The sequence below is a fragment of the Protopterus annectens genome, chromosome 6.part0 (genome assembly GCF_019279795.1).
Source record: "Protopterus annectens isolate FY-2018-M chromosome 6.part0, PAN1.0, whole genome shotgun sequence".
NCBI lineage: Eukaryota > Metazoa > Chordata > Ceratodontiformes > Protopteridae > Protopterus > Protopterus annectens.
Window position 1 is genome coordinate 879,851,468 of NC_056737.1, and position 26,880 is coordinate 879,878,347.

Consider the following 26,880-nt stretch of genomic DNA (forward strand, 5'->3'; position numbering starts at 1 on the left):
TTTTTTGGTTTTAGAGTTTACTGTTCGTTGTAGCTTAGATCTCTTGTTGAAAGTTGTCCCACCCACCCTCCCTATTTTTGGCTTGTAGTTTAAATTTGGTGGCTTTTGCAGTTGCCTGCCCCACTGTAGATTTGATCTGGGACACTCCCAAGTCCCATCTCTTTACCACATTCTACCTAATAAAACTTGCTTTTAGTCCTTTTTAATTTAATAGCATTTTTTAAACTGTTTGGTCTAATATTGCTACATACCCATGTGCTAGCTTGCACTGGATGTGAAATTTTTTCTGTAAAAAAAAAAAAACACTTTCCTACCTTTCCTCATCTAGTATTCCAGATACAGATTTGCTGTATCCAGGTCCGTATGCAAGTTTGAGCTCCCCAAGCCTTCCTGTGTTGGAGGGAAGCCTTCTAGCTTATCGGTGGGCGTGGTAAGCACTAGGTAACCCGTTTACCACACAAGGAGTGGTTCTTGCCCAGAAATTGTAGTTATTGGCCGTTTGGGCAATCTCTTCCACCTCTCAACTTTGATTTGTACTTGTTTCTGTCTAACTCATCCAGTGCAGATATTTGCTTATTTGTGCTCAGCACTTGTTCAGAACTTGTAAGCACTAGGCTACCAATTACTATAGTACTCAACCTTCCTCATTACCTAGAGACCAAGTTATGTACTCAACATAATGTTTGATGTATGTAGTCCATCTCGCCTCACATTTACCCGTGGGTTCAGAGCAGAATGTCAGCTCCAACTCGGCCAAACTTTTCTAGCTTGAAGTCTATTGGCTGGGCTAAGATGTTATCCCATGCTGCACTGCTCTACATCCCCAGATCTAGTTTGCTGCGAACATCAGCACTCGTACCCCATGCATAACACCCAAGGAAAGAACGAATAAACCAAGAATGAAGGGAGCTCTGAAACGAGTCCTCCAGGAACGGGGAAGCAAAGGGGGGGGGGGGGGGTGAGAGAATGTGAGGCAAGATGGACTACATACACTGAACGTTACGGTGAGTACATAACTTCTTGATATTATGTAGTCCAATCTTTCCTACATTCTCACCCGTGGGACATCCCCACCACCTAAATTCTGGGAGGTGCAGTGAAAAATACTCCCGAGCACTATGGAACCAAAAGTAAGACCTGCCTCTAGATACCACATCCAGCTTGTAATGAGTAACAAGTGTGAGGAGATGCCCAATTAGACAATCTGGCCTGTAGATGGAGAGTAGAGTACTTTCACTGGAAACGGTAAATATTTACCTCCTGAGGAATAAAAGGAAATTCAGCTGGAGATTCACCTTGACAGAGTAACTTTGGAAACAGGAAACCCCATTCTGTTTTCCGAAAAGGAAACGATTGATCAGATTGAGTTTAGTTCTGTGCAGATAAAAACATAGCTGTGTACATATGGAATTTGAATTCTTCGAGAGCTGCAGAAAAACATAGCTGTGTACATATGGAATTTGAATTCTGCCTCGAGAGCTGCGGAAAAAACAGGCAATTCAATGGATTGATTAAGGTTACTGATTGACACCACATTAAGAAAGAAGGGGGTTGGTCTAAGGGAAACCCTGCCCTTATGAAAAATCAAATATGGGGGTTTGATTGATAAGAGATGGAATCTCTGAAATGAGTCTGGCTGTGATGGCTACCAAAAAAAAGAAAGTCTTCCAGGGCATGATTTTTAAATCACAAGTAGCTGCAGGTTCAAAGGGGGGGGGGGGGGGGGGGTGAAGAGCCTGTAGAACAAAATTTAAATCCCAAGGCATGACCGGTTCAGAAACTGGAGGATGAAGTAAGAGCCCTTCAGGAAAGCCTTAGAGTCTGAGCCATCAAACCAGGCTCATTTGTGACATGGAAGGTAGAAATCACCGCAAATTTGACTAGTGGCAGGGCCGCTGAGCCCTGGTGAAAAAGCATAGACAAGAACTCCAAAACAAATGAAATTGGAGCTGTGCAAGGGTCAATCCCTTGGGTGAGAGCCCAAATTGAAAATCTCTTCAATTTGCTGGAATAAATCTTCCTGGTCGAGGGTTGAGAGGAAGATAATATGAACTACCTCCGGTGAGAAATGAAGCGTAACTAATTATGGAAGTGGAGTAGCCAGGCTGTCAACCGGAGGGTCTGTAGAGAGGGATGGAGCTGCCCTGACATGTGCGTCAGTAAGTCTGGTTGTGGGTCCAGAATCCAAAGGAGTGTCCATGAGATAGGGATTGAGAAAGGGGAACCAAATTTGACAAGGCCAGTGTGGGGCAATCAGAATGTAGAAGATCTACTCTTCAATTTTACAGTTCAGGGACCACTCATAAGGCATCAGAATAGCTCTGCTTAACCTGTCTGCAATCACGTTGGACTTCCCCAGAAGGTGCGTTGCCACCAGAAAACGTTGGGAAGACACTACCCACTGCCACACTTGCATGGCCTCTCTGCAAAGGGGATTAAGACTTGGTTCCTCCCAGCTTGTTCAGTTACCACACCACTGACATTGTCAAGAGTGGATTGCAATCGTCCCGGAAGAAAAAACTCGGGAGTACCTGTGGCGTCCCTAGTCTCAATTAGTAGATGCCCGGTGGTGGCAATGAGGAGCCAGTCATCCAGATAAGGGAACACTTGGAATCCTTGACTGATCAAGTGAGACGTCACCATGCATTTGGTGAACACCCTGGGGGCTGTGGTGAGACCAAAGGGCAGGACACGAAACTGAAAATGACTGACTCCCAGCCGGAAGCGTATGCGACTCCTGGATGCCATGTCAATTTTGATGTGGTAGTAAGCATCCTTGAGGTAAATGGAGCACATACATACTTTTCCCAGTAATGGGAGAATTGACTGCAATGTGACCATTCGGAACTTGGACTTTTGTACATGGTTGTTCAATCGGCTGTGATCCAATACGAGTCTCTGGTCCCCTGTTCTTTTTGGCACCAAAAAGAATCTTAAGTCCCTAATCCAATTTGGTCTAAGGGAACATGTTGGATGGCTCCTTTCTAGCAGCTTGTAAACTTCTGAAGCTGTGTAATCCCTGTGGACTGGGTGGAACATCCAGGATTTTCCTGACTGGAGGGGGGGGGGGGTCCTGACGAAAAGGGGATGACAACCTCCGGAAATTATTCATAAAACCCATTGGTCCTGGGTGATGTCCTGCCAGGCCTCCAGGTATAATGAAATTAGACCCCTGACTCGCTCCGGAAACGCAGTTGGGCCTCCCATCAGGATAGACAGTAGGGAGAACCGCGAAAGGAATCTCAGAGTTGCAGGGGCCTCCTTTGCCTGTAGGGCAGCGTCTCCCTGAATAACCCCCCCCCTCTGCATCTGGAGGGGGCTCACCTTGTGCACCAGGAAAAAACTTGGTTTCTTAAACCACATTTTTCCACCCCTCTGGGCCTTGGGATAAGGCCTAGAGGGAAGGGAAAAACTGGACTCCTACAGCAGACAGAGTTTTACCCTCCTGCTCGCACCTGGTGAGGGTGTCTTTCACCTTGGTTCCAAACAAGGAGGAACCATTAAAAGGGGCAGTGAATGAAGACTTTAAGGCCTCTGAAATGACAAAGGCGCATCCAGGCCAGTCTCATAAGGGAGATTCCTGAACTTGCTGCCCTACTCGCTCCCTCGGCTGCATATGAAATCAGCCTCATGGAGGAGTTAATGGAATTGAGGGTAGACATCCGGGCGCTAACAGTCTGGGTCACAGCCTCAGAAAAGTTACCCATGAATGTATCCCCAAGTTCCTTGAGGAGATCTCGCTGGAGCCGTGTAAAGTGAGATAATTCAGTGACCACAAGGTAAAGGTCGCTGAAGAGAGGGTACGCTTCCTGTACTGGTCCACTGTCCTAGATGCCTTGTTAGGAGGATGGACAGTGGAAGAAATCCAATTCCTTCGAGTGGCCGTTGCCACCAACATGGCATCCACAGGGACTCCCTTAGAAACTCCTTACCCAGGGGAGCAGAAAGTTTGTTTCTCCTGGGGACTGGTTCCACAGAGTCAGGGCTCTCCCACACCCTTTCAACAAATCAAATCTCAGAGCTCGAAGGGTGGAGATACCCAGGAGGCGGAGGGCTGAGCACCGAAGGCCTTCAGGAAGACAAGACTCCTCCTCGGAGGGGGCTTTGGAAGACCAGTCACCTCTTTGTTTTAAGATCTCTTGGATGTCAGAGAAGAGACATCCTCAGAGGATGACTTGAGGGACTCCTCAGATTCCTAGAGGTCAGTATCGGATGCAAGAGACTCATCCTGGGAGTCTGTGCTTCCTCTCGCAAGTTTTCTTTCTAGGGGGCTCCTCAGGCAAGCACTTAGGGATGCTCAGAAACTTGGGGACCATTCATGGGGTACCCTGAAGCCTTGGGACGCTGCTGTCTAAAGATAGGTGAGCAGAGACCCATACTGGAGCAGTAGAGGACAATGACTGACCCGCATGACATTGCTGACGATCTGGCCTGGATCAACTTATCCACACCCCCAGCAGGGGCAACAATATCAAAGACCTAGTTATCAAACATGAGTGACTGGTGTTCCACACCTGAAGTCAACTCCTAGTAGTCAACTCCTAGTTGGTCAATTCGACCATAAGCTAATGACCCTTGATATCCATCACACCCTGCCCCCCCCCCCCCCCCCCATTAAGGAAACCATGTAAAAGTAAAAACCTTCTCCAAAGCCAACTTCATGCTCAAGACAGAAGTGGTGAACTTCATGACACCCATGCAGATGGACAATACAGTTACAACTGCAGAATTCTACACAAATGCACTCCAAGCACTTGTACGAGTACATGGATCGTACCATCCCAACCAGAACCAAGACGCTCCCAGGTCAGCCTCAGTAAGAAGCTGAGATCCCTTACAAGATCCTCCAAAGCTAGCTAGAAAAACAAAAACAAAAACCACCACTAATTCTAAGGACAACCACAATGCATTCTATATGTAAAGAATCTCTTAACACCCAGATCTGCTCCAAGTTGCAGCACAATGGCACAAAAATTACAGAACTGATATTGCCAACATCCTGACAGATGGGTTCATTGCCTTTACCCCCCTCACCCCCTTAAGGGCCCATATTTATACAGGAAGAATGCAAGAGTCCTTGTAAAGCGGAAAAAGTAGTTTTGTACCTACCATAAATGTAGATGTCCGATAGATATGCAACTGCAGTCATAACATATGGGTTGTCCTGCCTCAGGCAGCCCTCGGTCGGCCGAATTCCAAAGTCTGGGTCCGGTGTCGCCTCCTCTCAGACGTCAGAACGGCTGGAGTAAAGGCATCGGCAGACGCCATCTTCTTCAGTGTTTCTTGCCCCAGATGCCAGGTGCCCTCCTACGAAGGCTAAATTTGGTGAATGGATAAACAATTCCAGACATGCACAACAGTAATAAACAGATACACCACAGGAGGGACCTCCAGCTAATAGGAATAGGGGTAGTGGACCCATAAAGGTTGCAGAGGGGTAGGAGGGTGGGAAAATCCGACTGCAGTTGCATATCTATCGGGCATCTACATTTATGGTAGGTACAAAACTGTACTAGGTCCTTCAAGAATGCAACTGCAGTCATAACATATGGGTTGAATACCATAGCCAATCTGGGGGTGTGGTTGGAACTAAGAAAGTGATGGTGTAGCTAAAATGCCCTGCAGGACTGCTGAAGCAAAGCCTGCTTGGGATCTGGAGTATAAAGGCAGGTTGTAGTGCTTGGTAAATGTATGCACGGAGCTCCATGTAGCAGCCTCTAGGATGTCCTTTGTAGCCACTCCTCTTAGGAAAGCTGTGGATGTGGCTATAGCTCTGGTGGAGTGTGGCCCAATATTGGCTGGCACACCTTTTCCATGAAAAGAATAGCAGAATCTGATGCAGTGTCCAATCCATTTGTAAATTGTTTGGAGATTGCTTTTCCTTGAACTCCAGCAGCATAGGCTACAAACAGTTGTCAGACTTTCTGGTGGCCTTAGTTCTGTCCAAGTAGTAGCGTAGTTGTCTATGTATGTCCAAAGTATGCAGCAGTGCTTCCCCCTGTTTCGAGGATTGGGGAAGAAAGTAGGCAGGTGAATGGCTTGATTTAGAGACACCCTGGAAATTACTTTTTGCATGAATGAAGGATTGGTTCTTAGAGAGACTCTGTCCTGATGAAAAATGAGGAAAGGAGGTACTGCCATGAGTGCCTGTATCTCAGAGACCCTTCTTGCTGATGTGATGGCCAATAGGAAAACAGTTTTCCATGAGAGAAATTGCATTTCTGAAGTTGCTGCTGGTTCAAAGGGAGGAAGAGTTGATTTTTCCAAGACGAAACTGAGGTCCCATGCAGGTACTGGCGGTTTCCTGGGGGGGTTTGATAATTCTTTATCCCTTAGAACTGTCTTAGCAAAGGATGTGAAAACACAGGTGGATCACAATTGTATTTTGCTGAGATTGCTGAGGCATGAATCTTTATGGAAGAATGAGAGACCAGTATGAAACATTTCTGCCAAGTACTCCAATACAATATCTGAGGTATACTCAAGACTGTTGTATCCTGACCCCTGTTAGCATTCCAGATGCTGAATCTCTTCCACTTGGCTGAATAGGTTTTTCCTGGTGGAAGGTCTGCGTGCTTCCAGTAAGATCTCTTGAACTTTTTTGGAAAGAGATAGCTGAAGGAGTTATGGTAACCTCCAGGCTGTCAGATGCAATGTTTTCAGGTTTTGATGAACAGTCCTGTAATTGTGCTGTGTCAGAAGCAGAGGCCATAGGGGCAGAGGCCACGGCTTGGTCCGAGTTATGCTCAACAGCAATGGATACCAGTGCTGCCTTGGCCAGTCTGGAGCTGCTTTGATCTTCAGTATCACCTTGGTCAGCAGTGGTAGAGGGAATGCATAAATTGTTAGGGAATTCCAGCTGAAGGATAGAGCATCCATTTTCCAGGCTACAGGATGGTGGGTCCTTGTACAGAACTTTTCCAGGTGATGATTCATGTGAGAAGCAAAGAGATCTGTGTCCGGTCTTCCCCCATGTCCTTATTTGTGAGAAAATGTGAGGATGCAGCATCCATTCGTCTGGATCCAAGAAATTCCTGCTCAGCTTGTCCGCCAGAACATTGTCCTTGCCTGGCACAAACTGGGATTGCAAATGTATCTTCAGACTTGGGGATTTTTCCCAGAGAATCATTGTCAGTCTGCAGAGGGGATAAGAATGAGTGCCTCCCTGCTTGTTTATATACCACATCAGTGGTGTTGTCTGTCCACACGTCCTTGAAATTATTTTTCGAAATTCTCGATTGCATGCATCACTGCCAACATCTTTTTGGTTTATGTGCAGATGCCTTTCCCTCCATTGACCTTGAATGCATCTGCCTTCCATGTGCGCCCCCCATCCATGGTCTGAGGAGTCTGTTGTAATCATTTGACCTGCTTGAGGCTTGTTGAAAGACATGCTTTTGTTTAACCGACTTGCTTGAGCCCACCACAAAAATTCTCTTTGTAGACATGGAATGAGTGGGATTACGCCCTCTAGGCTTTGGCTGTGTTGGGACCATAAGTTTAAATACCATTGCAGCTTTCTCATATGAAGTCTTGCCAAAGGTATCAGAAGAATGCAAGATGCCATGAACCCCAGGGCCTGCAGGATTTTCCTTGCAGTCAGCTGGGAGAACTTTGCTAGGCCTTTGAAGTATTCTGGTAACTGCTGTTTTTCCTCTGAGATAAGCCATTTGTGTTTGTGTCCAGCTTGGCTCCTAGGAAAATAATTTGTTGGGATGGCAGAGTCTGATTTCTGAATGTTGAGTGTGCATCCCAAGGCCTGTAGTAATTGAATGACATAGTCCAAGTTTGCAATCAAGGTTTGTTTGTTGTCTGCTTGTATGAGGCAGTCGTCCAGGTAGGGGTATATTTGAATCCCCTGGAGTCTGCAGTGTGCCACTACTGATGCCAGGCATTTCGTGAACACTCTGGGCGCAGTAGATAAGCCAAATTGCAATGCTGAGAATTGATAATGCTCTGTCCCTGCAAGAAATCTGAGGCATCTTCTGCAGTTTTGCCTGATTGTGACATGCAGGTATGCCTCCTTGAGGTCCAGAGTGACCAGCCAAGACCCCTTGCCCAGCATGGGAAGGAGTTGCTGCAACGTCAGCATTTTGAATTTTGGCACAATGAGATAAGTATTTAGAGTAGACAAGTCCAGTATAGGCCTCCATTTGTTTTCCTTTCTTGGAACAAGGAACAGTCTTGAATAAAATCCCTGGCCTTGTTCCTGTGGAGGAACCTTTTCTATTGCATTTATGTTTGACAGCTTTGAGACTTGAATGAGTGCCTCTGCCCTTTGATGACGTGGCAGGTTTGGCATGCCTTGTCTTATTGGTAAAGAAAGTGGAATCTGTAACCTTTGTCTATTAAATCCAGAATCCAGTTGTCCTTGGTTAAGATATGCCAGTTTTTTGAGAATAAGGATAATTTTCCGCCCAAGGGTGCTTCTCTTTGAGCCTTTGTAGGCGGTATGAAGGTAAAGTCATTGTGGTTGTACTTGTGGTGCAGCAGGGCTGCCTGTGCCACTTCTCTGATTTGGTGGTTGCCACTGGCGGCCCCTGTAGGAGCCTCGGTATTGCCCTCTACCTCGGCCACACCTGTTTTTTCCCCTTTGAAACTTGTGTCTGGAAAGGACCAATTCTTTGAAGGCAAATTCTTGCTGAATCTGGGAGGAAATCTTTGGCAGTCTGTACTGATTTGGCTTTTTCCTCAATGGACTTACACATCTTGTGCATTAGCACCAAAAAGCTTCTGTTTTTCTAAAGGTGCATCAAGTAACTTTACTTTAACATGGTCTGGCAGTGGCTGTTTTTAACCAAGCATGTCTACGTATCACATCCCCAGTCATAGCTGCCCTACATGAAGCCTCCAATGCATCATAACCACACTGAAGAAAATGATTGTTAACCTGCTGAGTGTTATGTACTAGATCCTGCAATGCCTTAAAATCAGTAGACTCAGGGGAGGCTAGCTTTTTCTGCAAGTCATCCAGTAAAACATCCTGGTACTGAAACATATGAAAAAGGCAGTTAAGTGACCTCCTAGCCAGGGTGGTGGAGGTATAAACCTTTTTACCCCATCTCTCCAGGGATCTAGCTTCCTTATCCGCCGGCAGTGGATTCTTAGCAGTGGAAGTAGCCACTCCCTTGGGGCCCTGTGAAATTGTTTCTAGATCCACAGAATGGGCCTTAGAGAGATGCTTGTGTGTTAGGGACCCTATATCTGTCAGGCTTGACAGGAGCAGGAGGGAGTGAATCAGGGTTAGCACTGGAGTCTGAGAAAACATCATCCAGGACATCCATAACTGGAGGGATAGCTAAAGGCCTGTGCTGGGGAAGCTTGAGGAAGGTACGTAGCCTTTTCCTTGAGTCAGAATTCCTGGCCCTGCCATTTAAAATGCTCCCTCATGGAGTGTAGGACTTCACCGAAAGAAAAATCCTCTGGAGGAGAGGCAGAGGGAATGGATTCCTCAGCATCAGAGTCCTCATAGGCCTGGAAGGATTCTTCTTGGGCATCAGAATGCTCCGAATCCCTAGAGGCTTCATCTGAAGAGAGGTTGTCGGCCTGCTCAGTTCTGGGCCTTTTCTCCGCAGGTGGCTGAGAACCTCTGTCTGGATGAGGCTGAGACCCCCTAATAAGAGAAATTAGATCTGCAGCAAGAGCATGATCTGTTTATCAGAAGAGGGGAGGGGGCCTGAGCAGTAGGTTTAGGATGGGCCTTGGCCTAGCTGGCGGCCTTAGCACGTGCAAAGGCCTTGATGGACATGGATACAGGAGGCCTAGCTGCCCCACGTGCTGGTGTAACCGTGTCCACAGGAATGGTGTCGCGTAGATCCAGAACCTCGGTTTCTGGAGGAAAGTCAACAACCGGCACCGGAGTGGACTCGAGACCGAAGGAAGAGTTACCGCTGTGTCGGCCTGGAGCGATTGGATTACAGTTTCCGAAGGGAGGGTTTAGGAGGAGTATCGGTGGATGACGCGGGCCGAGGATGTCGGTCCCGGTCCTTACGGTTTTTTGGAAGATTGAGTTGTCGGTTGATCCGACGGCATGATACAAGCAAAAGAATCACCGAAGTCTTCGGAAAATTCTGCCTGGTGCCTGAGTGCGCTTATTAAAGCAAGCACAGGCCGCACAGGCAGAGACGTCCTGGTCTGGGCCCAAGCACAGGCCGAGATGTCGTGGTCTGGGCCCAGGCAAGGCAGGCAAAGAGAATGGAAGTCCTTATGAGGTATTTGTTTACCACAAGACAATCAACTTTCTCAATTTGTTCTGACATCGGCTGAGGCAAGAAAAAATGTTCCCCAACGGGGTACTTAGCTTTTAGATGGACTTCGGTACTGAAAACACAGGAGCTGACCGACCGGCACTTGCCAACTGCTTCGGGCACCGCAGCAAGACTGAAGATGGCGTCTGCCGATGCCTTTATACTCCAGCCGTTCTGACGTCAGAGAGGAGGCGACACCGGCCGATGCTGGACCCAGACTTTGGAATTCGGCCGACCGAGGGCTGCCTGAGGCAGGACAACCCATATGTTATGACTGCAGTTGCATTCTTGAAGGACATCCCAGCATCCATGGGGTCGGACAACATCCCAGGCTGCGTTTTACACGAACTTCAGAACAAATTGGCTCCCCATTTAAGCACCATGTTCAATAACAGCCTCCCATAAGGCTGTGCGCCCAATGAATGGCACACAGCAACAGTTACCCCACTCCACAAAGGGGGGAGCCACCACTGATCTTGGGAACTATCGACCTATTATCGGCAAGTCCATGGAATGCATCATGGAACTCAAAGACATTGGTAACCTCAAACTTTGGATCTCACCCAATTTGTGTTTGTGAGAAAGGCAGATCATGCCTCCTGAACCTAATAGACTTTGAGGCAGTCACCAATGCTGTAGATGAGGATAAGGTGGTTCACACAGCCCATCTTGACCTTGCCAAGGCTTGACACCACCCCCTATTCTGGAATTATAGCTAAACTCCCTAAATAGGTATAAATCCCTACATCACAAGATTGGTTAACTGGCTCACTTGACAGAACCCACACTAAAAGGTGCAGACTCCAAATCTAACCTCAAAGCACCGACAGGTGGAGTACCACAGGGTTCTGTCCTGAGACCTCTTTCATTTGTTATCTACTTCTCTGAAGTACAGGCCAACACAGAAGGCCACTGGCCAACGAAGTTCGCAGATGACTGCAAACTAGGAGCCACAGTCAAGTCCACAAATGTGGAAATCCTACAGAAGGGCCTTGCTGAGGGGGGGGGGGGGGGGAGCTTTACTCCATAAGCTTTACTCTATAGCATATCACCTACTCTGAGGTGATCTCTGCCAAACATAAAGCTGTCAAACCCAGAGCTGTTAGACATGCTACACCTAAACAAATCCCAATCCTTCAGAGCTACACACTCTAGGGACCTAAACTTTCACCACAATAAACAGGACATGCTGGAGGGATAGATTCCCGTCAGAGACTTCCCATACTCTGGAACAGGCTACCCATTTATGTCAAGCAAAGTTCATTAGCACTCAAGAAAAATCTTAATGAGTGGATGGGGAAATAGAAAACACCCTGGAGATCACGTCTGCATCTCTGCTAGAGACAGTGGCACAGGAAAATAAAGTTCCCTGGCTTGTGCCGCCCAAGAAAGCTGTTGGCCAGGCTTATGTAGGCCCTTGGGCCGACAGCCTAGTACCTTTCATCCATTATGTTGAAAACAAATGGCTTAAATTGGTACTTGACAACCAAATATTATTTTCACATGAATCACAACTTACTGCAGCCCTGCATTTCATCACGACTGCACTAGTCACTCACATCAGCACAGACTAAAGTTTGCACATGGGAAGGAGTGGCAAGTTAAATTTTATGGCTTGCAGTGAATTTAAGGCAGTGGTGATAACCAAGCCAAAAATTTAAAAATTCTGAAGTTTAGAATGAGAGAAGAATGGCACTGTAAAGAATGACTAAAGGATACACACATTACCTCCCTGGAAACAAGGGGACCAGACAGCACCTTCCCTGGAAATAAGGGTTGCCACTTTTTAAGCACACCAAAGTTGGACATGGAGGGGTGGCTAATATGACATTGGCCACATCCTCTACCATCAGATCACCACAGGAGTGGTGGATATGCAGTTATGGGTACAATAGCTGCCTGGCTTAGCTGTTGGAAAAAATCATGCAATTTCTTTAGCAGTTGAAGCATTAAACAACCCCCTCTACAGCTACAATCTGTGTAGGCTCTTCCTGCCCCAATCTCTACCTCCTTCATGAATTGCAGCCAACTGCTGCAAGATTTAAAGCATCTGGACCCAACAGGGAATAGCTCTGCCTGCACGTCCAGGTTGTTGATTGAACTGCTCTAGAAAAGCCACAAATGTAGCTTTTCCACGACCGTTTATAGTGCAACTGAAAAATGGGACCAAGTCTCACTGCTTTGCCCAGCAGGCAATGGGAAGTAGCTCAAGCCACACTTATCCCACTGACATTACTATACAATCCACTGGCAAACTTGAAATAGTTTTAATTACCAGGATAACGGGAAAGCACTTATTTACCAGATAAATCCCACTATGGCTAGTAGCCTCTTTTCAGGGGAAACCCTAAAGCAGGTTTTGTAAAAGGACATGGCCTAAAACTTAAGCTCCAATGATGCTAGCAAATTTTTTTTAAATGTAGAAAAAGCCTTTGCAAAACCTCTACAAACCATGGCCTAAAATGGTAGTATCTGTCAAGATACATTTGCCAAGGATACAAGTAATCAGGAAACACTAGAAACCAAGAAAATCCCTAGCGAACTATTAAAGGGTTCAGCAACCAAGCAAGTCTAACACACACAAAGAATACCACTGTCGAGTGAAAAGCAACAGCTTATGACAAGACTGAAAACCCCTTAAACTGGGGTAACTTTGAGAGCCTTATGGTATCTATTTAAACACAGAAAAAAAGTACCATGCAATGACAGTACCTCCCCCCAACCTGAAGACAGCTGCAATGATACACCACCCACTAGAGTTTAAATGCTGGTCATTTGGCAACTGAAAGGAGTTCAGAGACAGCCAAAAGTCTGAAAAATACATCACCTTCATAACACTACTACTCACTAGGGATCATTGCTAGAAGCCAGCATGATCACCAAGAAATTCTGCCAAGCATTAAAGCACCAACAGCTTAACCCCACCACTGTTACTTTTGAATACATTTACCAGTGTACTCAAATTAAATACTCTCCTTAAAATAGAGCAGAAGTGTAAAATTCTGTACCTTGAGTTCACATTAAAAGGTAGCCGTACCACAAGACTTGGAAGCAGCTGCCATTAATCAAATCCCTTAACTGGAAAAAGAACCATAATCTGCTAAATGTTAAGTTCTGTGATGACTTGCATAAGTATTAAATGGGATATTTTACCTTCATATTTTTTGAAAATTGCTCGTAGAATTTCTTGTAGTTTTCCTTATCTTCTGCCACCTCCGTGAAAAGTTCCAGACACTTCTTAACCAGGTTCTTCCGGATGACTTTCAGGATCTTGCTCTGTTGCAGCATTTCTCTGGAAATATTCAGGGGAAGGTCCTCAGAATCTACCACACCCTTGATAAAATCTTTAAAGAAAAAAAGCATAAAATGTGAAGTCCAGATATACACATCCAGCCATGGAATTTAACAGCTGTGTACTAAATCAAAAGCTATTCCTTTGTCTAAAACACTTGTCCTTTCAAATTTTGAAAAGTCAATGCATACATACCAAATGGAGCATCATTAAAACAGTGACACTGAATCCTTGGTCTATAACCCCTTGTCAAACTCCAATCTGAAAAAACTTAAGACCCTTTAAAATGTTTCTCTCCCATAACACTTTAGGTCAGGCTTACTACAAGTTTGCTGACAAAAGGTACAGAAAAGGGCATTGCACAGTATGGCAGAACCAAGAAACAGAAAGACAGAATGGGAGAGGAGAACCTGGTTATGCCAGTACATAAAACTCAATTCTATTTATTCAGTCCATTCCAGCATAATTTGTTGGCATACCTGGCTTGTTAGTGCCCAAGCAGCATCTTAACAGGAGACCCTTGAGAATAACCCCAAGGCAAGCTCTAGAAATCTTGTGTAAATTAGATTCAACCAAGGTAAATAAAGCCCATGCAACAGATTGCACAATTTTCATTCACAGGATTTCCTGAAGGCAGAAGATAGCCACCAACCTCAATGAAGGATGCTTTAATTTACAGGGAAAACTACAACCGCGGAAAACATTAAGAATGGGTGCTTACCATAAAGCAAACCTACAATTAAAACATATGTCCAAATAAATGCAGCAGCCTCATAGCTGGCAGGGTCTAACCCATATAGCCAACAGGCTACCAGTTTACAAAGCTTCAGGGGACCTCCTAAATGCCCTAACTGGCAGCTCGAACTGCACTGAGAATTTTGCATGCCAAGCCCTTCAGAGCTATTCTGCCAGAGAGGGAGGCAAAGCTCTGAAATGAATGCCAGACACCCTGGCATAAACAGTATGGAAGGAGGGAGCAGCTACTGCAGCAATTAGTTCTGAGTGGAGCACTAATCTCAATGGACCATTCACAAGCGGAGTATTGAAAGTTTAAACACCTACTTAAGAGTAGGTACACAACTGTACCACATTCATCATATGGATCACTGTTGCAATAGCCTTAGCTATATAGCTTTATTACCCCAACTACATTTGGAAGGTGGAAGCCCAAGCACCCCTGGACAATGGTCCCCACAAAGCTTCATCCAGACCTAGATTAACAAAAAGGTAACCTCACAATCAGAAAGTTTAGAAATAGGCTCTTTACTACCTTCATAAGAAAATAGAAGTTATGTTCTTACCATAACGTTCCATGTTAGTTTTCTTCTCGCCTTCTTCTTGCTGGATGGGTTCGGAGCCGACCTCGGCTCAGACTCGGCCACTCTAAAAGCTCGAGAGTTGGTTCCACCGGCTCGAGGCTCCCCTTATATCCCACAATGCTAGGCGAGAGTTACCTCAGATCTCGTTTGTAAGCTAACCCCAGCTTATAATAGTAACAGAATAACTATAAACAGAGTCCAACTCTTAACAGGGAGAAGGGTGACCTACATCCTGATTCAGGAAATATGCAAAGCAGCATATGCCCAAGTAAAGAGGTGGTAGAAAGAGAGGTCACAATCACAACTCCTCTAGGTCTGTCCAGGCCAGGGGGAAGGAGGGTGGGACGCAAGAAGAAGGCGAGAAGAAGACAACTAACATGGAACGTTATGGTAAGAACATAACTTCTATATGTTAAGTTGTCTATCTCGCCTTCATTCTTGCTGGATGGGACCGCGTCCCTAGCACCTTGTCCCGGGTGGCCTAACGGAACAGACTCCTGAGAACAGTGGAACCAAAGTTAGCTCTATGCCTAGAAGCTAAATCCAACTTATAATGAGAAATGAAAGTGTGAGGAGTAGCCCAAGTAGCCGCTGCACAAATGGTGTCAATAGGCAGTCTGTCTTGGAAGGCTAAAGAAGTAACCAAGGCTCTGGTGGAATGGGCCTTAGGTTTATTAGGCAGCTTTTGGTGTCTAATTTCATAAACAAGGGAAATCAGAGATGTTAGCCATCTAGATAATGATACCTTTGAAACTGAAAGTCCCTTTCTGCCTTCTGCATAGGAGACAAACAGCTGGTCAGATTTTCTGAATGGTTTTGTTCTATCCAAATAGTACCTCAACTGACGAACATCTAGCCAGTGTAATTTTTGTTCAGACCTATTGGAATATTCTGGAAAAAAGACAGGGAGGTCAATGCTTTGATTTAGGTTAGACGTCGAGACTACCTTAGGCAAAAAGGACGGGTTGGTTCGTAAGGATACCCTGTCCTTATGGAACAATAGATAAGGAGGTCGACAGCTGAGTGCATGAAGTTCTGAAACTCTTCTAGCTGAAGTAATAGCTACCAGAAAGAGTCTTCCAGGATAGCAATTTTAAAGAACAGGAGGCTGCAGGTTCGAAAGGGGGAAGAATCAAAGTAGTAAGAACTAAATTTAGGTCCCAAGGAGGAGGATTTCTTATAGGAGGTCTGAGAAGAAAAACTCCCTTCAAAAAGGCTTTGCAAAGCTTGTGGGACATTAAGGCAGACTCAGAAATACCCACATGAAAGTTAGAAATAGCTGCCAATTGAACTTTAAGAGTAGAAGGAGATGAACCTGCATGGAAGAGTTCAGCTAGAAAATCAAGGACCATTTGGATGGAAGCAGTGAAGGGATCTATGTCCCTTCCTTGAGCCCAATATGTGAAGCGTTTCCACTTACTCAAATAAATCTTCCGAGTGGAAGATTTATGGGAAGCTATCAAAATATCTCGAACAGAGTGAGATAATTGAGGAAGCCTGGCTAAGGTTGGAACTGGAGGAACCAAGCAGTGAGGTTCAGAGAGGGGAGGGAGCGATGAAACTGATCCGACTGATGGATCAAAAGATCTGGAACTAGGTCCAGATGCCAAGGTCGCTCCAATAGAAATTGATGTAGAAAGGGGAACCACACCTGTCGAGGCCAGTAAAGAGCAATGAGGATCAACGAGGCCTTCTGAGCGATAGCTTTCTGTATCACTTGAGAGATTAGTGGGAAGGGAGGAAATGCATACAGAAGTCCCGGGGCCAAACTTGGACTAGAGCGTCTCTGCTGGGTTGGCCTGGTAAAGGGAATAGAGTGAAATAATCTCTGCACTTGCTGTTTTGGGGAGTAGCAAAAAGATCGCAGCAAGGCTGACCCCACTTGAGAAAAATCTCTCACAACAGAGTCTTTCAGAGACCACTCGTGAGGCATGAGGATAGCTCTGCTCAATTTGTCCGTGATTTGATTGGACTTCCCGGGGATGTGCGTTGCTATCAGAAACCGCTGAGAAGAAATCGCCCATTGCCACAATCTGAGTGCTTCTCGACACAGGGGTAGGACCTGGTTCCGCCTTGTTTGTTGATGTACCACACTACAGACATATTGTCTGTCTGGATTGCAATCGTTCCCAAGGGAAGAGAGTCTTGAAGGGCTTGCAACGCTAAAAGCACTGCTCTCATCTCCAGAACATTTATGTGCAAGTGGCATTCGTCTGGTTGCCATGTGCCCTGGACCGTCCTGCCCTGATAATGCCCCCCCCACCCGATCAGGGAGGCGTCCGTTGTCAGAGTAGCAACCGGAGGGGGAGGAACAAAGGGTCTTCCCAACAAGAGCTGAGGGGAAGACATCCACCACATGAGATGATTTCTGCATGCCTGCGTGATCATAATGGTGTGGGACATTGGAAGTTGCTGGTATGACCATTGTGTAAAGAGCATCCATTGAAGGATTCGCATGTGGAATCTGGCTAATGGAAGCAGAGGTATGGCCGCCATAATTCCCAACACTTTCAGAACTAACCTGGCTTTGATTCTGTTGTTGAAAAGGAGTGAGACCAGTTTGTGTATGTCTGTTATTCTCTGATCTGTTAGCCTCGCAGACATGTCTACTGTGTCTAGATTTGCACCTATGAAGGTAATAGTACGACAAGGCGACAAAACAGACTTTTCGCAATTTATTGAAATGCCTAACTTTTGACAAATGCGAAAAGTGTAATCCCTGGCCATCAGAAGGAGATGCTTGGTGGGAGCTGTGAGGAGCCAGTCGTCCAAATATGGAAACACCTGGAATCCTTGTCATCTCAGGTAAGAAGCTACCACTGCCATGCATTTGGTAAACACCCGGGGGGCAGTGGTGAGACCAAAGGGCAGGGCCCTGAATTGAAAATGACTGGTTCCCAGCCTGAAGCGGAGGAATCTTCTGGAGCGTCTGTTCATTTTTATGTGATAGTACGCATCCTGAAGGTCTATAGAGCACATCCAGTTTCCTTTTCCCAATAGGGGAAGGATGGACTGCAGCGTGACCATCCGAAATCTTGTTTTCTTGACTGATCTGTTCAAGATACTGAGATCCAAAATTGGTCTCCAGTCCCCTGTTTTCTTTGGAACTAAAGAACCTTGAGTAGATTCCGGATCCTTGCTGGTCTGCTGGAACTGGTTGAATTGCTCTTTTTGCAAGCAGCTTTGAAATTTCCAAAACCGCTAGATCCCTTTGAGCGGGTGGAACATCTGGAAGGGATTTTTTTGACTGGTTTGGAATGCGAAGAAAGGGGATAGAATAGCCTTCGGAAATGACGGACTGTACCCATTTGTCTCGAGTCAGGGATAGCCAGGCTTCTGGGTACAGTGACAATCTTCCCCCGACTGCCTCCGAAGGTGGGCAGTCGGGCAACAACTCAGGTACGCTGAAAGGGCTTATCAGAGAAGGCTTCTCGATTGCCCTGGTTCTGCGGAGCCCCCTGCCTAGGGCACGCCTACCATTGTTATTCCCGCCTCTGCCTCTGGCGGGAAACGACTGTCGGCCAGGCAAAGTCCCTTGAGATTGTTTACGGAACCACATTTTCCCACTTTTCTGGCCTTTGGGGTAAGGCCTAGAAGGAGTAGAAAAACGGACTCAGACGGCAGAAAGAATCTTGCCATCAGTCTCGCACCTAGTCAAGGTTTCTTTCACTTGAGGACCAAAGAGAGATGATCCAAACGGGGAATTAAAACGGGGAATTAGTGAAAGACGTCTTGAAGGGGTCCGCAAAATTGCATAGCCGCATCCAGGCATGCCTACGTAAGGCCACACCCGTCCCTGCGGCCCTACTCGCTCCATCAGCCGCATAAGAAAGGAGGCGCATGGAGGAGTTGGCTATGGAGTTAAGGGTAGCCAGCTGAGTGTTCATATCATCTTGAAAACCCGCAGCTGTAGGGTCCTTCAACATGTCACTCGCTTCTTTAATCAAGTCCCTTTGAAGAAGAGTAAAATGGCACAGGTAGTTCAGCGAACGCATAGCAAATGTCGCTGACGAGAACATCCGCTTCCCGTACCTGTCCATGGACCTAGATTCCTTGTTAGGTGGATGGACAGGTACTGAAGGATCAGCTAGTTCCTTCTTAGTGGCAGCAGCTACCACCATAGCATCCACAGAAACTCCTTTTGTCAAGAACTGTTTGTCTGCTGGTGCCGTTATGAATTTTGAGTGTCTCCTGGGAGTGGGGTCCACTGAATCAGGAGCTGTCCATGTCTTTTTAGCTACCACCTGCATGAGGGGGTCAAAGGGGGGAGACACCCAGGAGGTGGAAGGACGAGAGCCAAACGCCTCAAGGTACACAGATTCATCCTCCGAAGGGTTGAGGGCTGGCCAATTTCCCCTCTGTTTGAGGATTTCGAGAATGTCTGCAAAAGAGACATCTTCAGAAGGGGAACGGGGGGAACCCTCGGAATCCTCTAAATCTGTGTCAGATGTGATGGACTCAGGTGAGTCAATGTGTTTCCTCTTACACTTACTCTTCCGAGGGGGCTCTTCTGCCAAATCAGGACAGGCCTCGGAAGAGGATGAGATCCCCACAGGGGGTTCCTGAGGAGCTGGCTCTCTGCGGTCCGGGATGAGGTAGTGAGTCGACTTGACCTGAGGCACCGTAGAGGGAGGGGCGGACGGAGCCGACTGTGGAGTAGAGCCAGGCTCTAACACACTCCGCATGACCTCGAACGCACCCCTGTCAGGCAGAGCCAGAGGTCCCCGCTCAGAGAAGCTGAGAACCTCCCTCGGCACCGACAGCGATGGCTCCGAGGCCGATGTCGGAGCCGAACTCACCAGCGCCGAAGCTCCGAGAGGAAGAGCAGGGTCGGACAAGGGTCCGATGCCACTCACCCCCTCGGAGCAGACGAGGGAAGCTCTGCGCCGAGATTCCTCGAAAGAAGAAATCGGAGCCGACGACGGAGCCGAAGACATCTGTGTCGGCTCCGACGCTACCACAGTCTCTGTTCCGAAACGCCCCGGCTCAGAGCTCAACGGAGTCGGAGGAGGAACATATTGATGGACAGGGGCAGGCATCGACTGATGAGTCGGGCTCTGAAGCATTTGGATCGGGCTCTGAAGCATTTGGGCCAGTGCCTCGGACTTAAGAAGTCGACTCACTACCCTCTGAAGGTCATGATCAGACAGCCTCGATGACCTAGAGGAGTGAGATTTATGGCTCCGTTCAGACAGCAGAGGAGATGCTGGAGCCGAATGAACGGAGCCAAGGGATGGTGACCTAGATCTCTTCCTAGATGTCGGCTCCGAAGGTCTGGTCGGAGCCGACAAGGGAATTTCTAATACCTCGGCTCCAGCCGGAGCCGAGGGAACCACAGAAGTTGTAGACTCATCGGCTCCAGCCGGAGCCGATGCAGACGTAGGTTTAGCAGCCTTAGGTCTCGGCTCAGTAGCTGGAGCAGAGGACCTAGAAGCCTTGGAGGGCTTCCCAGAGACAGAAAGGGAATCCTCAGGCTTAAGTAGACCCCTGAAGATCAACTTGTTCTTTCTTTCCTGCAGGACCCTGGGACTGAAGCCGTGGCAAACAGCACATGAGTCCTGCAGGTGCAAAGGCCCCAGGCAGTAGACACAAGTGTGACCGTCTGTCAGACATTTTCTGACAGCACGCATCACACTTCTTGAAACCTGAGACCTTTGTGTCTTTAGACATCCTAGAACAAGAAAGTGTAACCACACACACTCAGACACACTGATTACACTTATCTTATTTTAAACTCAAAAATAAAACAATTAACTAAAGGTTTTAATTAAGAGTAACACACACACACACACCACTAGGGAATGGGGGAAGGCCAGAAGGCCCGAGGGAGAACTTCTAAGATCTTGTGGGAAAAAAAACAGGATTTTCTGAAAAACAGGGGTAGAAATCCACTAAACTAAGGGAAAAGTAGTTAAACTTAAAAATATAGGGATTTAAGTATTCTAACTTTACTGAAAATACACTTACCAACAAGCCGGTAGAAAACCAACACCTCGATCGCTGTAGCGGCAAACGAGATCTGAGGTAACTCGCCTAGCATTGTGGGATATAAGGGGAGCCTCGAGCCGGTGGAACCAACTCTCGAGCTTTTAGAGTGGCCGAGTCGGAGCAGAGGTCGGCTCCGAACCCATCCAGCAAGAATGAAGGCGAGATAGACAACTTAACATTTAAGTGATTTGAAGGTCTTGATGTAGTAGTTCTCAAGATAGTACCAGAGTTGTCTTAACATCCAAGGTTGAGTACCCTCTATTTTTGGGTTCAGAAAAGAGACACAGGAAGGTAGTTGGCATAAAGCCCTGTCCCTGTGGAAAATGTTTAGCCAAGGTTGACCAAGTCATGAACCATGCCTTGGAGACTTTGTAGCTGGTTGTTACATCCATGGCACAATATAACCCATACAGCCAAGGGTACTGGTGCAGTGATCAATATGAACAAAGAACAAACCTACTCAACCTGTGGGCTCCTCAGATCAGAATTGCATATTTAGTACAGCCAGAGTCTGACATTCCACTCCTGAGAGGAGCCTTACAGACTGTCCAATAGCCAACAGCAAATGGTCAAATACTGAATAAAGATGCTTTGAGGAGCCCCAGACACAGTCTTCAACTGTAGCAAGTGAGACAGAGCTGAAATAGTGCAGGAGAAAGCTCAAACATCTGGTTTGAGATCTAAAATGCCTGCCTCTGTTCTTGATTGATAACCCATTAGCTGAAAACCCACTAGCTGAAATCAGACAAGATACACAGAATCCAGCGATGCATAATTTTGCGATGGTAACCTGGTTATTGGCTAGGTGCTAAACTAGATCTTGTTAAACAATTAACTTTTTTGCTTAAAGTCAGACTACAAAATCCTTTAAGGGCCTAAAAGGTACCAAAATGTAATCCCCCAGGGGGTTTAGAAGTTGCTTGACATTGGGGTGCATCAACTCCCAGACTTGTGTGAAAGTCCATTCAGTGAAAAAACTGGGGCGACTGTCCTTTGCCAATTTTCAAGTTAGAAAGAATGTTGCCTATGCCAAGTGAGTGTAGAGTCCCAAATATTCACAATTACCAAAGGAATCAGTGTAAATGCATAAAAGGAACATTATCAAACCAAAGAAATGTAATGCGCAAGTTCTGTGGGCTTGCTTACAGTAAGTCTTGCTGCAAAAATTTTACCGCAAGAAAAGTCATGAGTGGGATAACCAAAGGGCTCTGTCACTTGACACTATTGTTTTACAAGTCAAAGCAACTTGGTTTTTACCACATAGGACTGCAAGCTGACAGAACTCAAGCACTCCACTATCCTCAAGGGCTTGTCCGAAACATCGAAGTACTTAACCAAGTAAGAACTAAACGCCATGAAGTGCATGGTGTCCTTTTGGGTAAACGGACTACCCTGAGAATTATCACACTGACATGCCCCCCCCCCCCCCAGAGTAATCCCCAATAATACAAGTTTCCCAAATCCTAGTTTTACAGCGACCTAGCTTATACATAACTGAGAAAGCATACCTTGCACAGCTTAAAAAAAAGTAGGTGCAGAGGACCAGTCACACTTATGGTGGGCCAAGTAAAATGCTTCCCACCGGTATACACCTGTTGACACCTACAGCCAGTGCCTCCACAAAGGCACTTTAAAAGAGGTGCATGGCACAAACTTGTGGAGTGCCTCAGGGACCTTTTCCAATACTCAAATCTCAGGATACCAAGGAAAGACTTGTGCCTGGCTTAGAAGGCAAATGCAGACCCAGCATTAAATGGACCTCTGCACAGTCAAAATTAGAATAGCCAGTTTGGCGATATTAACAGCAGCCTGGAGAGACATGTACATATGCCAGGAGGGTACCGCTACTACAAAACAGACTCCCCAAATAACTTTAAAAGGAATCCTAGAAGAACTTTTGTTTTATGATACACAGGATCTTAACCTACTTGCTACAACTACAAGAAAAGTGGGCTTCCTGTGTAAACTTTAAAATTCTGAATATAGCAAATCTGCAGGCAGAGTCCACTTCACCGATTTCATAGAATAGTAAATATTTACTCACTACAAAATTGTCCCATCTATAGTAGAAAACAGATGCTGTACACACCAAAATATTCAAGTAAAAACAAAGTGTATACAGCTAGACATTCAGTACAAAGTCTACCATGAAATTATCAGAGGGAAAAATAAGCGTCATATGTAATCTCTACAGTAGAGATGTGAAGTGTTGCACATGGGAATAGGGAGCTTTTGGAATATTTTATGCCATCTATGAAACTATGATTTCATGCTAGACAGCCACTGCTTTATACCAAATGCACTCTACAAGGAACTTCAGTCTATATTCGAGAACCACCAAATTACAACAAAGTTCAGTTGTGAAAAACCTTAACAGTACAGGCCCTTTTCACTGCGAGTATTCATGTGGGATCTTCTGCCAAGGACAGCCCAGTGTCCATCCAGTATACTAGAAGTCTTTACATCCTCCTACCTCTGCACATCCAGCACATGGTCCCCACACAAGCATAAGAGGGGCATACAAATACTCCACACTTAAAAAGAAGAAGAGTTCCCATCTACAGCCACCCCAGTAGAAAGGTGAACATGCACATCCACAGAGAAAGTCGAAGATCCCTCAGCTAGGAAAGTTAAACAGAAAAAAATAAGGGGCAGGAGCAACTGAACACACACCCTTGAAAAGGACATCATATACAAGATTATCAGACCTGTACACTATGTGCTTCTATAACACTGCACTACAGCATATGGAGGATTACTAAAGCTACCAAAAATGACTGGAAAAGGAAAGCACACAAACCATCTACAAACCCACGGACAACCCTGTCAAATTGAACCTGGGCAATAACTTATTTTTACCAAACTGTGGAGAGGACCACGTGACAGTTTAAACAATGGCTCTAGTACACAAACCCTTGAAGAAAGCTACAGAAAATACCACTGCCCTTGAAGAATAAGGTCCAGCTGAAACTAAGTTTTACAAGAAACCAACCAAAAACTGCTTAAGTAAAGATGGTTTGCCTAGCTGTCAAAACTAATGTCCTGGACTAAGAATTCATTAACCACCTTGGGCATAAATGATGGGTTAGTACACAGAAACGAAAAAATCTTGATCAGAAGTTCAGAATTAGGGCAATAAACAAATGTCTGGTGCAGTATGTTAGAGGTAGGCTCAAAAGGAAGGACAAAATTAAGGTATGAAAAAGTAACACTTTTAAAAGTCAATTAAGGAAATCTATAAAGAGTTGCATGGCCTCAAAGCAAGAGGCAAAAAGTGGGTTCAAGGTAGACCAGCTGAGATTGCAGACCACTTTAAAACAAAATATGCTAAGCCAGCATGGAGCAGTTCAAACAAGACCAAGGTTAGCCCCACTAAAAATGGATCCTGGTGATCCAGGACAGCATTTGGACATGTAGGCTTTTCTGGTACTGGGTTTCCTGGTCTTCAGAAAAGTGAACAGCATTTGATCCCATTTAGACACAAAGGGGGAAAATCAACAGTGGACAAGCAGGGGTGAATAAGCCCCCTTGCCCTGTGCAAGATTATCCAGCCAATTCGTGAAGACTGCCCATGGCCAGGTGAAAGTTGGAAACCAGTATTGACTGGGTCAAAGAACCACCAGTAACATTCTTGGAATTTTTCCTGATCTTGTGCAGGACCCCTGGGAAGAGAAGAAAGAGGCTAAGCATGAAGGAAAGTACAGTTGTGTACACCTACCATAAATGTAGATGTTAAGAGTGGTTTCACTGTTGCAGTCATGACTGTAGGGTTCTCCCCTGCTGGCAGGCAGCCCACGGGTCGGCCAGAATCCCAAAGTCTGGGTCTGGCGTCAGCTGTTCAACCATGATCCCTGACAGCGCCAGGAGTACAAAGCTGACAGCAGACGCCATCTTCTCCAGTTTCTTGCCCCAGATGTCAGGAGTCCCAAAATGAAAAAAGGTCCCATAACCTTTGCAAATACACCTCAGAAGAATGGTGAAAAAAGGAACTACACAAAAGTAAAGAGGGGACAGGGAGGGAAACCCAGACTGCAACAGTGAAGACACTAACATCTACATTTATGGTAGGTGTACACAGCTGTACTAAGTTTGTGTTTCACTGTTGCAGTCATGACTGTAGGGCAGAATCCCAAAGCTGAAAGGGAGGTGGTCATAAAGGGGCGGCTAGAAGGCCCTGCAAGACTGCAGAGGCAAAGCCTGCCCTAGACTTACAGTAGAGAGATAGATTGTAGTGCTTAGAGAAAGTATGCACTGAACTCCAAGTTGCAGCTTCCAAAATGTCTTTGGTAGCAACTCCCCTGAGGAAGGCTGCAGAAGTAGCAGCTGCTCTGGTGGAATGAGTCCGTATACTCCCTGGGATTTGCTTTCCATGGTGCGAATAACAAAATCTGATTCCATGAGCAATCCATTTAGAAATGGTCTGTTTTGAAATGGCTTTTCCTTGGGAACTTGAAAGCATAAGAAAAAACAATTGTTCTGATTTTCTGATGTCCTTGGTTCTGTCCAGGTAAAAACGTAGTTGTCTGTACATCGAAGGAATGCAAGATCCTTTCCCCTTTATTTTGAAGAGTGGGGAAAAAGGTTGACAAGTGGATAGTTTCAAAGCCACTTTGGAAACCACCTTAGGCATGAAGGTGGTATTAGTCCTCAAAGATACCCTGTCTTGATGAAAAATAATACAAGGTTCCACAGCCGTAAGAGCTTGTAACTCTTACTCTCCTGGCAGAGGTTAGGGCTAACAAGATAGCAGTCTTTCAAGATAAAAACTTGGGAGTCAGAAGAGGCAGCAGGCTCAAAAGGAGGCAAGGTTAGTTTTTTCAAAACATAGTTGAGATCCCAAGCAGGAATGGGAGGAGATTTAGGAGGTCTTAAGTTCTTAGCTCCTCTGAGAAACTGTCTCATGAGCTGGTGGGAAGAGATGGGAGGGTCTGTATTATGAGCAGAAAGAGGCATGTATCTTAATGGAAGAGAAAGAGACCCTCATGTAAGTGATCTGTCAAGTAAAGTAAAATTAAGGTAATGTTAGGAAGAGGATCAGAATCCTGAGCCTGCATCCAGGAACAAAATCTTTTCCATTTTCCTGCATAAGACTTTCTAGTGCTAGGACGTCTGGTTTCTAAAATGACATCCATAACCTGCTTGGGTAGGAAAGAAGAAATCAAAGGCCCTGGATTAACCAGGCCACCAGGCTGAGTTCTGACATGTGTAGAACCTGACCCTGATGTTGGGACAGAAGGTTCGGAGACAGAGGTAAAACCCAAGGGGGCTCCAGACATAGGTTTTTTTTTTAGAGTTGGATACCAAAACTGCCAAGGCTAATTTGGAGCCAGAAAAATCATCTTGGGCTTGTCCTGTGTTATCTTCAATAAGACCCGTTGAGGAGGAGGAGGAAGAGGCAGAAAGGCATATCCCGAGAGGTTCCTCCAACTGAATGACAGGGCATCCACTTCCCAAGCTTCTCTGTGGAAAGACCTGGTGTAAAATTTCTGTAGTTGATGATTGAGATGGGATGCAAAGAGGTCTGTGAGGACATCCCCAGACTGCTGTTATCCTGAACATTTTGGTGTCCAGCATCCACTCGTGTGGATCCGAAAGGCTTCTGCTCAGACTGTGCCAGGAAGTGGTTTCCCTGGTAGAAAACTGAGCTTGAAGCTCCAGATTGCAAGCTAGAGCTGTGTTCCATAGATCCATGGCTAGTCTGCAAAGGGGGTAGAGGAACGAGATCCCCCTTTCTTGTTTATGTACCACATAACTGTGGTGTTGTCCATCCATATTAGTAGCCGTCCTGGTTGTAAGATTCCTGAAGGCCAATAGAGCTTTCTGAACGGCTAACATTTCCTTTAAATTGATATGTAGGTGCTTCTGATCCTTTGTCCAAAGGCCCTGCAGACAGTTGCCCTGAAAATGGGCTCCAAGCATAAGAGGCATCCGTGGTTAGAATCTGAGTGGCAGGAGGCAGACTGAAGGGTTTGGTTTCCCTTTGTTTAGAGCACATGCCCTGGACCAAAGAAATCCCTTTTGAAGGCAAGGAAGG

At 46.0% G+C, this 26,880-nt stretch overlaps 1 protein-coding gene across 1 annotated transcript in view; it reads right to left on the bottom strand.

Moving 5' to 3' along the window:
• Positions 1 to 26,880, bottom strand: part of LOC122804591 (heat shock protein HSP 90-alpha) — a 171,165-nt gene that overhangs the window by 78,763 nt on the left and 65,522 nt on the right. The window contains exon 7 of the mRNA XM_044074551.1: positions 13,401 to 13,591. Within this exon, the coding sequence (XP_043930486.1) occupies positions 13,401 to 13,591 (191 nt within the window). The remainder of the gene's footprint in view (positions 1 to 13,400; positions 13,592 to 26,880) is intronic.